Here is an 11,687-nt window from a genome sequence, read left to right as displayed (position 1 = left end):
TAGTGTATATATGTCCATGCCACTCTCTCACTTCGTCCCAGCTTACCCTTCCCCCTCCCCGTGTCCTCAAGTCCATTCTCTACGTCTGCATCTTTATTCCTGTCCTGTCCTGCCCCTAGGTTCACGAGAACCTTTTTTTTTTTAGATTCCATATATGTGTTAGGATATGGTATTCGTTTTTCTCTTTCTGACTTACTTTACTCTGTATGACAGGCTCTAGGTTCATCCACCTCACTACAAATAACTCAGTTTCTAGAAACTCTTTTTTAAGAATAAAAACTTCTAGCCACTGTGATTTGCAGACTGTCACCCTGCACATTGTAGGTTATAGAGGTCGCACTGTCCTGGTGCTCCAGGTGCTGAGGAAAAGGAGCCTCAGGTGGCCGTGTCGGGTGTCTCTGTACCCTGTGGCACGTGCTGTAGCGGATGTCCTTGAAGGGGCTGCTTCTCGCTGACAGGCCTTCTCGAGGCTGGGAACACAGTGGGATGGCTGGGCCGGAGGTCAGGGAAGAGAAGTCGTTTGCCAATTTCTAAAGATGGTAGCGTGTGCGTAAACAGCATTGGGGTGAAGTGACCTCAGATTGGATGTTTTATGGAAGATGGCCTGTGGGAGAGATGTGGTGCTGCTGGCGTTCCAGGATGGGGCTGGTTTGCAGCTCGGCCCGAGCGTGTGTCTCTGGTGTCCATTTAAAAAAGTGGGTTCCAGGGAATTCCCTGGCCATCCAGTGGTTAAGACTCCGCGCTTTCACCGCCCGAGCTTATTAGGTTGGGGAACTAAGACCCTGCAAGCCGCAAGGCACAGCCGAAAAAAAAGTGGGTTCCACTTTGCCCAAAGTGAGTAATCAGGCTCTGACATAGGGAGTGCGTGCTGCGAGAGGAGTAACTGTGTTCACGGTTTCTCACTAGGCCGCACCGCTCGCTGCAGGGATAGCATCTTGTCGCTGGTCACGCGCACCTTGGCGTCCTTTCCTTCGTTCTTAGTTCAGCTCTTCCAAGTGGCTTTAATGAAGCTCAATTATGAATCAGAAAATTACAAATTGAAAAGTTATGAATCAAAAGATCGTGAATCAAAAAGCTGTGAGTCAAAAAGCCATGAATCAAAAGGTATTTAAATACTTTCTTCCTCCTTTTTCCACCAAACAGAGCTTTCAAGGTGGAGAAAACACTCTTTTCCCCGCGTGGCGCTTCGCTCACGCCCTCTCCTCGCGTCGTTTGCGGCCTCGCTCTCTCTCAGCCTTGCTGTGCATCTCTCTCCCTGTTCTCTGTGCAGTTCTGGATGTTTCCTGGAAGTTGATCAGGGTTTAAACATTAAATAAAAAGTTAACACACTCATCTTTTTATTCTTACGACCATCTTTAAAGCAAAAAATTTATCTGACTGGCATTTAGAATGATGTTTCAAAAATGTTTGAAGCGGGCCCATCCCGTGTGGTGGTCGGGGCATGCCCAGGGTTGGCGGGACTTGACGGCGTTTCCTGAACGAGGCAGTTACCTCGCCCCCGGCCTGCACCCCCACCACCACCCCGACCCGGCCACTCTGCAGAGCCCCTGTCCCGGACTCAGGCCCCTCTCGCCTGTGTTGCAGCTCATTCCAGTCACTGTGGGAGGATGAATGTGAGAGAGCCCCTCGGCGAGGACGGCCACCTCCGTGCAAACGGGGCGTCGCTGTGTAAGTATGGCTCGGCCGCACCTCTGCCATCCTTTTAGGCCGTCCTGGGGCCCCACTGGTTAGGACGGGGCCGGGGCTCTCGCTGCCCCCTTCACACCAGGAGCCTACAGCCACCAGGGGGCACTGGCTGGGATTTTGGTTTTTCATAATTGAGTTTCCTAGTTTTTTCAAACTGCCGTTGCTGCGCACCGTTGAGATTGACAGGGTTTGCGTGTTCATCTGTCCAATTAACTGCTTGTCCCACCCCACAGGCGATGACTGTAAGGGGAGGAAGCACCTGGAAACACACACCGCCACCCGCTCGCAGCCCTCGTGGCCAGGAGGGCTGGCAGGGACCGTGGGGCTCGCCTTGTCCCATGCAGGTTGTCTCTCGCGCTTTTGTGTTTTGTTTCTGTTGTGTTTTCGCAAATGCTCCTTGTTCATCGTTTCTTTGTGTTTGGAATTCAGGTGTTCAGTAAAAACAGGAATATAATAACTGTCTTAAAATATGGAGAATATGGCTCTTGAAAAGCTTCTTTTTAAGTGTATTTAGTATAAATTAAGCGTATGGAAAGTTACGTATTTCAGGTGAAATGAACGGTTTAGAAGAAGCTGTGTCCTGCATGGGGTACAGTCGGCCCGCGCCCGGGAAACGGGCCGCGTCCTGAGCCTGTGCAGCCGGGGTGCTATGGAGAAATCCAGTTTGTACCTGTCAGTGTCTTGCCGAAGGGTGCCTTTATAGCAGCTTTTTTTAAAAGCTGAACTTCAAAATTTGTTGTCTTTTAACTGTTAATTAATAAACATAAAGCAATAGATTTTTTAAAAAACCGTTTCTTTGCACGTCAGCCGTGTTGGAATTGCTTAATGCTTTTAGGAGTCAACACGCAAATGCTGGTGTGGGTGTATTACTTCCAGCGGTCACTCTTTAAAAATGAAAGGAATTGATTTCACGAGCAGTTTTCTGCTTTATATAATGTGTGACGTTCGGTATAAAGTTAATTGTGTTTTATTTTGTCGTCCAGTGGGACTACCGGTTATAATTCCAAAATAGTTTTTCACTGGGCTGTAGGAAGATTTTCATCTTGCTGTTTGCGTAGCTCTTGTCTCACCCAGAGCATGTTAACTGCTGGTGTCCATGGAATCTTACTTGCTTTAAACGATTGTGCTGTCTTTCCAATACCCATTCTGCCAGCAGCAGCTGTGCACACATGCAGGGTAGCTGCCAGCCAGGCCCCGCGGGTTTATAGGAAGCATTTTACATCCTACGTGTCGATAGGCAGAAGCGAGTGAAAACTGTTCAGACACAGAGCAGGGTTTTCATAAGTTAGTTTCAGCATCTTGCTTGGACTTCAAGTAGTCGATTGTTTTTCTTGAGGAGAGACTCTTGACTGTCTGATGCGAGAGGATTTTGGTACAGTGCCACAAGGTGGGTGTCTCTTGCCGCGTCGGGACTGTGGGGCTGGTGTTTGAAGGTGCCCCTCCCGCTCACATCTTCTCCGGCACAGGTCACTTCTCGGTGCAGGCGCTGCGCGAGGTCGGAGCCACGGGAGGGTTTGTGTCCAGGACGGTGTCAGCGGTGCTGTGGTTGGCGGTGGCCTGTCCAGGTGGTTATTTTGGCTTTCCATGTTAGCGTTCACTCCTAGGCTGTTGGCAGTTAAGCACCTGCAGTAAACTGTTCACCTAACCAAGTCAACATTGCATTTTCGGTTTACGTGCTTTGATCCTTGATGTAACGTGTTCCATCCTTTATTACTTAGAAATGCTAACATCCTGTGCTTTTGGCTGCATGGCATTCATTGTTTCTCCAGTGTATTGGGTGTTGTTGTAAGTACTGTAATTGAGAACGCATGGGTTTGGTGTTTACTCTTTTGTATCTTGTCTTGTGTATGACTTATTGCTTTGTGGCTTATTTACGTTCCTGTGTTTGAGTTATGGATATTCCTGCTGTGATGACTAAGCATTGTCCTAATATACTTCATCCCTAACTTCCTTCATCTTAATATACTTTCAAAGCATCTGTTAGTATATTTCCTTATGCTGCTAGCTTGGCCTTCACAAAACCAGTCCATTAGGAGTTTGGTTTTCCTCCGAACGTTTCCTTAGAATGTTTGGTGTTTTCTCTTTTAGGGAAGGCAGCATCTGAAGTATTCTGGTGGCTTGGGGTTGGATGGTACCAGTTTGTTACTTTGGTTTCTTGGCTGAATGTGTTTCTTCTTACAAGGTAAGGAAACTGATACCATGTCAGCTTGGTGTTTTAAAGAACTGATTTTGTGCTAATTTCATGGAATCATTTGATTTAATCATTTTATATTTTGCAAAGTGCTTTCATATTCTTAATTTTTCAAACCACTCCTGTTAGAAAGGAAAAGCAGGTGTCATCCTTGAAGAAAACTGGATGCACAGCGTTTAAGTGACGTGTCCAGGATTACACAGCTGGGAGGGTGAGCTCGGGACTTTAGGCCTGGACCCTCTGGTGCACTTGCCCCAGCACCAGGTTGCCTCAGTGGGTCGATGACCAAGGTCCTTAAGTGCCCTCCTGTGCACCCAGCCCGGCGTGTTGGCAGTTAACTGACCTGCTGGGTTGTTCACATGGGCCTGGGAGACAGCACCGTGTGGCCAGGTTTTCCTTCAGGCAGCCACTTACCTTGTAGATAAAACTAACTGCGTTTCTCAGCCTGTGACTTCCACTTTAAATTAGGGAGGGGGTATTTTGTATAAAATTATCTAGAGAGGTCATATAGAATGGTGAGCCCTGCCTTTTACTTTTTCCAAGTTAAATGTTTTGATTTTTTTTTTTTTTTTTTTTGCGGTACGCGGGCCCCTCACCGCCGTGGCCTCTCCCGTTGCGGAGCACAGGCTCCCGACTCGCAGGCTCAGCGGCCGTGGCTCATGGGCCCAGCTGCTCCGCGGCATGTGGGATCCTCCCAGACTGGGGCACGAACCCGTGTCCCCTGCATCGGCAGGCGGACTCCCAACCACTGTGCCACCAGGGAAGCCCTAATGTTTTTCTTTTCATTCCTTAGGTGCCTTCGAAATATTTGCAAGTTTTTAATCTTGCTCATTCCAGTATTACTTTTACTAGGTAAGTAAAATTTTACTTTGTTACCTAAGATGACTAATACGTACACATGCATATATATGTAAATCAGTGAAAGAATTGAACATTTAAGTACACCTTTTGAAAAGCACTGTATGTACATGTGTATACAGTTGCTTTTTCTCTCCTTCAAGGTGCAAGTATTTCATTATGGGGCCAGGGTGATGTCCTTTCACTCCTGCCTGTGTTAAACTGGATGCACAGCCACAGAGCACAGAGGGTAGATGACCCCAGGACCATGCTCACACCCGACACTTCGCACCCGAACCAGCCTCTGCAGGTAATCAGTTAGGATGTGCTCTTCCCTGGCGTTGCCAATCTGTGTTCTCCAGCGTAAGTTTCCATATTACTTGTAAACTACAAGGTAGTTCAGTTGGGCACTCTGTTTTAGAAAATATTTTAAAACGTCAAATAAGCATGTCTTACAGCTCCTTAAATGTTCCGAAACAATTCAAGTAATGCATACAGGCGCACCTCAGAGATACTGCGTGTTCAGCTCCAGTATCATACGAATTTTTTGGCTTCCTGGTGCATATAAAAGTTATCTTTACAGTGTACTGTAGTCTGTTAAGTGTGCAATAGCATTATGTCTAAAAAAATAGTGTACAGACCTTTATTGACAATACTTTATTGCTAAAAAATGCTAACCATCATCTGAGCCTTTAATGAGCTGTAATCTTTTTGCTGGTGGAGGGTTTGAAATATTTTGAGAATTACCAAAGTGTGACACAGAGACACAAAGCGAGCAGATGCTGTTGGGGAGATGCGAGGACAGACTCACTGGACGCAGGGACCCCACAGACCTTCATTTGTGAACAATGCAGTATCTGCGAAGTGCAGTAGAGCGAGGTGTGCCTGTATTTCAAGCAGTCTCATTATTTAGTTCATTTTCATTAAAAAAAAAAGAAAGTTTTCATTACTTTGGAAAATATAGAAAGCATAAAGAAGAAAATAAAAACTACCCATAGTCTGCCACGTAAAGGAAATCACTAATGATGAACATTTTCATGTCTTTTCTTTGAGGGGGGGTGTGTATTGTAGTTGACGTTTTCCTGTAATGCTCTGTTTTGTTGTTTCGACTTATCCTGTACTGTACTGTCCTTTGCCAGGTTGACCTTCTCATTTGTGTCACCTTTGGAACCTCTTACTGTTTCAGGTTGGCGATGAGGTTTTCCACTGGCATCGGATGAGTGAAGTGGAAAGGCAGGTGGCTGCATTGTCGGGACAGTGTCACAGCCATGACAAGAAGCTTGGAGAGTTGTCAGCCTTGCTCCAGAAACTGCAGGCGCGGGTGGACCGGGCAGATGGCAGCAATGAGGGGGTGTGGCCCCCGGTGAGGAGCGTGGTGGGGGCAGCGTCTCAAGGGGGCTGGCACTGGTGGGCTGTCGGGCTCCCAGGTGATGCCACCTTGGAGTTCTCGGGTGTTGTGTTTTCCTTTTGGGGACAAGGAGTAGGAGGGCCCTGCAGTGAGAGGTGGCCGCACGGATGGCAGGTGGGTTCCTGGCCTGCAGTGGCGGGGAGCTGCGGTAGGTGCCCCCGGAGGAGATGCCACGTCTGAGGCCAGGGTAGGGGGTGGGGTGCACCCTGGGAGCAGGCAGGGTTGGGGGAGGGGGTGGAGGTGCGTGGGTGACGCCCAAGAGTGAGGTCAGGCTGCGGCGGGACAGACGGGTGTCCCTAGCCTGCGTTTTAATTGGTGAATGGATTGAACACAATTCGATGAAATTTTTCTGGCACTGAACGGAAAAGCTCAAATTTGTGATTTAAAATATCTCAAGATCATGAAATAGTTAAGTAGCTACTATTCCTTATGAAACCGTAGGCCTTTATATACGTGTCTCACTTATTTGGCTCTCAAGGAAAGGCTTGTCAGTCCATTTTCCTCAAAACTGATGTTTATTTTCTTAAGTTCCACAATGATTTAATTTAGGTATTTTGGATTGAAATCTTTAAAATAGGCATTGCCCCTTGTCTCCACAAGTGCTTTTCCCTGATCCTGTTTTCTCAGCAAAGAGCCCACTACCCACCCAACTGTTCGCACTCCGACCGGAGGGGACTCTCCACCCCTGATCATGCATGTCTTGTTGGCCTGTGGACCCCTCAAGGCTCCCCGTGGCCCCACCGTGCTCTCGAGCAGCCTGGCTCTGCCTGGCTTCGCCGGAGCCTGCCTCGACTTGTCTCGGGGTGGGTGCCCCTTGCCAGCTGTTTCCTGACTGGGCTCAGGAAACTGAGCTCTCCTGTCCCGGCATCAGCTTGCGCCCCTGTTTGTAGCTGCCGCTGGCTTAATCCACTGTGTTCTACCTGTTGGGGGCAGAATGTGTGAATCTTCTAGATTCCAGTCGGGTCCCTGTAATGTGCTGACAGGCACTGGTTCCCAAAGTTACTAGGCATGTTCCACCTTCTCTGCGTGGCCCCCGGGTGCCTGCTTGGGGTTCTCACATCCAAAGGCCACCTGGCGTCCTGCGTTGATTCCTCACTAGTTGCTTATTTTTGGCTTCTCAGCCGTAGAACTGAGATGATTTCAGTGAGATCCAGTTAACACCGTTATGAGTGTTCTATTCCTTATTTTAAAATGAGATTCGAGATGTGATGAGGTGAGTGCAGATTTAGCTCATCCTTCCCACGCTGTCCTCCACCACTTACCCCTATTCAGGTATGATTGTGACGGTGACCCTGGAAGATTGAAGCTTGGTTCTGCGGCTGCCACACACTGGTGGTCAGCGCGCTGACTACCTGTTATCCTTCCCTGAGCGGCTGGCACAGGTGTATCCCACGTGTGTCTCCAGGAGAGTGGGCCACCTGCTGCATGTGGCTGTGCGAGTTTAAAGTAACTAACACTTAGGGACTTCCCTGGCGGTCTGGTGGTTAGGGCTCGGTGCTCTCACTGCCATGGCCCGGGTTCCACCGCTGGTCCGGGAACTGAGATCCCACAAGCCACGAGGCGCCCCCACCGCCACACACACAAATTAACACTAAGTAACATTTAGCTTCTCTTTCAGTTGCCCCAGCCACACATCAGGTGCTCCGGGGCACATGTGGCCACCATGCTGGGCAGAGGCTGTCCCGCTGTGCCCAGGGCCAGTGGGCTGTACAGTAGGAGACCCGGCCTGGCCGTGAGGACGTGCAGCCGAGTCCAGCGGCTGACCCTCCCGCATCCCAGTGCCCTGGGGTCATCCTCCCAGCTGCCCTTCATCCCTTAGCTTTGCTTCACCTGATTTGTCATCTTACATTTTTATAAGTCATTGTGGTTATATTTTGGGACAAGGTGGGGTGTAAAATCAGTGGATGAAACTCCTGTAATAAGAGTGTATAATGACTTCCTGTTTTTCTTTCTGACTGGATTTTAGTGGTTTAGAATGTGCAGGCGTTCTTTGCTGCTGGTGGTGTCTCCTGTGTGGATGTCCTTTGATTATATAACTGGCAGAGATTTTTCTAGACCTTCCCAGGGAGTGTATCTGATAAGCTTACTCCAGATTTACCTTCTAAGAACTGCTGAAGAGATGGGTGGGGATGTGCTGGACAAAGGCTGTTTTCAAAGTTACTTACGTTGAGAAAAAAATCTTATTTTCTCTCTGCCGCTGTGCTGATCACCTGTGTCCCTGAGCCGGGGGTGGTGGGGGGGAACGTGCCTGTCGGCCGCCTGATCTGAGCTTTCTTCCCCTGATCAGCACTGTTCTGAGGGCTCTAGCACCGGTTCTGATGACCATTGAGATGTCACATACTTTATACGAATATGAAAGATCAAGAAGGAGTGAGTGGGCCCTTGGTGGCTGTGGTGTAAGTCTCTGGGTACAGCGGGTGCCTGGGGAGTGTGTGTTGGATGAATGGTAATTGCTCTGCTGTCCATGCAGGTGTTTTTGATAATTACCAGTCTTCTTAACAAATATTCTCCTGTGACTAGAAAAGCTGTTTGTGCCTTTTATCTTAGGGCAGGTTTCAGAGGCGGAGATGAGGACGTCACTGAGGTCACCCCCATGGGATGCTGTGCCCAGCTGTGACCACAGTCTCTGGCTGTTGTGCTGTGTAGAAACAGCGTGGCCTGACTGGCCAGGTTTGGGCTTATTTGTTGCTTAACTTTGTCTACCATTTGTTCATTCATTTTCCTTTTCAAGACCGACTATGTGACTCTCCGCCAAGAACATGAATTGCGCATCTCCAGCCTGGAAGATATTCTTGGAAAACTGACAGAAAGATCTGAGGTATTCATGCTCTTGACCTTTCACTTGCAGCCCCAGCACCATGATTTCCTTGAGAAGCGTCAGCTGCAGTTACTGTGCTCACAGCCCCCAGCCTTTAAAGTGCTTCTTTTAGGGTGTTTGCTGCCATCCTTTATAAAATGAAAGGGAAATATTTCTTTTTTTTTTAATTTAAAAAAAAATTTCTATTTATTTTTATTTTTGGCTGCGTTGGGTCTTCATTGCTGCGCGCGGGCTTTCTGTAGCTGCGGTGAGCAGGGGCCACTCTTCGTTGTGGTGCGGTGGCTTCTCTTGCTGTGGAGCACGGGGTCTAGGCGTGCGGGCTCAGTAGTTGTGGCACGCGGGCTTCAGTAGTTGTGGCTCGCGGGCTCTAGAGCGCAGGCTCAGCAGTTGTGGTGCACGGGCTTAGTTGCTCCGTGGCATGTGGGATCTTCCTGGACCAGGGCTCGAACCCATGTGCCCTGCATTGGCAGGCGGATTCTTAACCACTGCGCCACCAGGGAAGCCCCCATTGTGTTGCTTTAATGTTTTGTGTGTCCAGCTCACTGGCTCCCAGGTGGGGGCGGTTCTCCTCGCTGTCACCCAGCCTCCACAGGGTGACGGTGTCTGTGGGCAAGGGAGTGAAGGTTCACCCTGGACCTTCTGACCGGGGATTTTCTGGTCAGAAAGCCTAGTCTTGTCAGGTGTCGGGCAGGCGGAGGGAGGAGACGGCACCTGCATGGACATGGACAAGGACTGGGGGCGCCGAGTGGGTGGCCTGGACCCCCTGATGGGCCTCAGGGGAGACGCACAGCCCTCGGGAGCTCAGGACTGGCCGCTGCGTTGCTGACAGTGTCAGAGGGGAGCAGTTCAGTCCATCCGTTGATGAGATGTTTCCAGGGTGCCTGAGGAGGAAGCGCACCTCTGTGCGGGAGCTGGCGTTGGTCCTGTCCGTGTTGCCCGCCTCTGTCGAGTTACGGCCTCCGTGGCCGCTGGGCCTCGGCTCGCGTGGGGCGGTGGGCGCCCGCGCCTGTGAACAGGCCGTGTTAATAAGTCGTGCCTTCATGTGTGAGTCTGCCATCCTCCTCCTTGTCCTGCCACGCTGAAAGCACTTACCAGAGGTGGTGGCGGCAGCAGCGGCAGCGTCTGGCTTCCTGGCCTGCGTCCTGGTTACAGGAGCTGCTTATTTTGAAAATCCATCAAGCTGCTTTTTTGTATGACCTGTGCACCTCTCTAAGTATACGTTGTGTGTCGTCTTTTAAAAGTCTGCTTTGAAAAGTAAACATCCCTTACCTGCCTGCCAGCAGGCAGGTCTGGGCTTTAAATTAAGGGGGAAAAAATCCTAGATAAATATGTGTATTTCTATTTCTGTTTATAGAGTCAAGTATATGATTTTATGGAAAGTTGGTATGTAACTTGTGTATTTAAGCGGATTGTTTCTCCTACATTTTAGGCCATCCAGAAGGAATTAGAACAGACTGCACTAAGAACAGTCAGGTAGGATAATTCCAGATAAATTCTTCTCCTGTCTTCTGTGCTCCTCTCTGTCACGTGGGGCTATGCCGTCCTTAGCAAGGGGCACTGTTTGCACCTGGGATGACTGGGCTGTGTTGGTGGTAACAGTCCCAACTGTTGTCTTTCTGGGACACCCTTCAGGGCACCTGAGGATGGAGGAGGGGTCGGGGAGCTTGTTACCATCCACCTCCATGCAGCACCAAAGACAGCGGGGTCCCCGGCTTTGCTCTGGGGAGAATCCCTGCCCGGATGTGCCGGGAGGGTCCTCAGGGCGCGAGGAATGGGCCGTGAGTTCATGGCACAGCGTGGAGTGGGCTTCCTGCCTGGACCTCTGCTGGCTCTGCGGGCATCACAGTTCAACCCTGGTCCCCCGCTCGGCAGCCCCTCGAGGGGGCCAGACATGCGCCTTCTGAGCTGCAAGGCTCTCACCAAGGCTGGGCCTCCTCTGAGCCCTTTCTTTGTTGCTAAACAGCCCTGGTCCCTCAGCAGTTTCAGGGGGGTGGCGTTAGGTCCCTCGTAGCCTGGTTGCTTTTCTTCCGCACATTTGTCAGCTTCCCTGAAGTCCCCTGGCAGCACGGAGCTTCTTCCTGTCTCAGAGCCGCTCACCGTTTTCACACCCTTGGTTTTGTCACCTGGGTTCTCTCCACCCCATTATCTGAATAGGACACTGTTACCCTTTTGTTACTCCAGCCACTCCACTCACCGGCTCAACACTCAACTCGGGAGAGAGCAGATGACGAGCTTTAACCTCTCGTCTTCCCGCTCTAGCTCCTGTGTGTTTCTCTGGGTCCTATCGTGTGATTTGAGACCTCACCCACCCTCCTCTCGGGATGGGTATGAGTGTTAGCACACTTTTAACTTTCCTTTAGAGCCTTTACGTATCAAAACACCTTTTGACTGAAGTCATGTGGCTCCCGCAGTGTTTACCCCAGAGTGCACTCTTCTGAGATATGAGCTGTTGGTGTCTCAACAACTATAACTACCTATAAACAACTATAAATGTAATATCGTAATATTTCATAATGTACAATACCTACGTTAGAATAGAATTGTTAATGTTGTAGTTTATCTTAGGACAGGGCCGAAAGCAAGCTCATCCCACAAGATGAACTGTGCCGAAGCACAGCAGTAGAGGGCTGCCGCTCGCTCAGGCAGAACAGCGCCGTCTGTCCTGCTGTGGTAGCTTTTATTAGAGCATTATCTAGGTTTACACTTTAAGACTTGTTTTCTTAACATTTCAGAAGTGCCAAAGCAGC

The 11,687-nt window shown here is 49.7% G+C and overlaps 1 protein-coding gene across 6 annotated transcripts in view; it reads left to right on the top strand.

Annotated features, from left to right (window-relative positions):
- The window catches only part of SUN1 (Sad1 and UNC84 domain containing 1), a 52,083-nt gene that overhangs the window by 27,884 nt on the left and 12,512 nt on the right, over positions 1–11,687 (top strand). For 3 of the 6 annotated variants that reach the window (XM_029220013.1, XM_029220008.1, XM_029220007.1), the window contains 10 exons: positions 907–1,104; positions 1,585–1,668; positions 1,920–2,030; positions 3,153–3,251; positions 3,775–3,868; positions 4,671–4,729; positions 4,879–5,024; positions 5,901–6,077; positions 8,854–8,940; positions 10,370–10,413. In XM_029220013.1, the coding sequence (XP_029075846.1) occupies positions 907–1,104; positions 1,585–1,668; positions 1,920–2,030; positions 3,153–3,251; positions 3,775–3,868; positions 4,671–4,729; positions 4,879–5,024; positions 5,901–6,077; positions 8,854–8,940; positions 10,370–10,413 (1,099 nt within the window). The remainder of the gene's footprint in view (positions 1–906; positions 1,105–1,584; positions 1,669–1,919; positions 2,031–3,152; positions 3,252–3,774; positions 3,869–4,670; positions 4,730–4,878; positions 5,025–5,900; positions 6,078–8,853; positions 8,941–10,369; positions 10,414–11,687) is intronic. The other 3 variants (XM_029220009.1, XM_029220012.1, XM_029220014.1) reach the window with 3 other exon arrangements.

This window comes from Monodon monoceros, unplaced genomic scaffold (genome assembly GCF_005190385.1).
Source record: "Monodon monoceros isolate NGI ecotype Baffin Bay Population unplaced genomic scaffold, NGI_Narwhal_1 Super_Scaffold_13, whole genome shotgun sequence".
Lineage (NCBI taxonomy): Eukaryota > Metazoa > Chordata > Mammalia > Artiodactyla > Monodontidae > Monodon > Monodon monoceros.
Note: the sequence above shows the minus strand (reverse complement) of the source record. Positions and strands in the feature narration are given on the sequence as shown.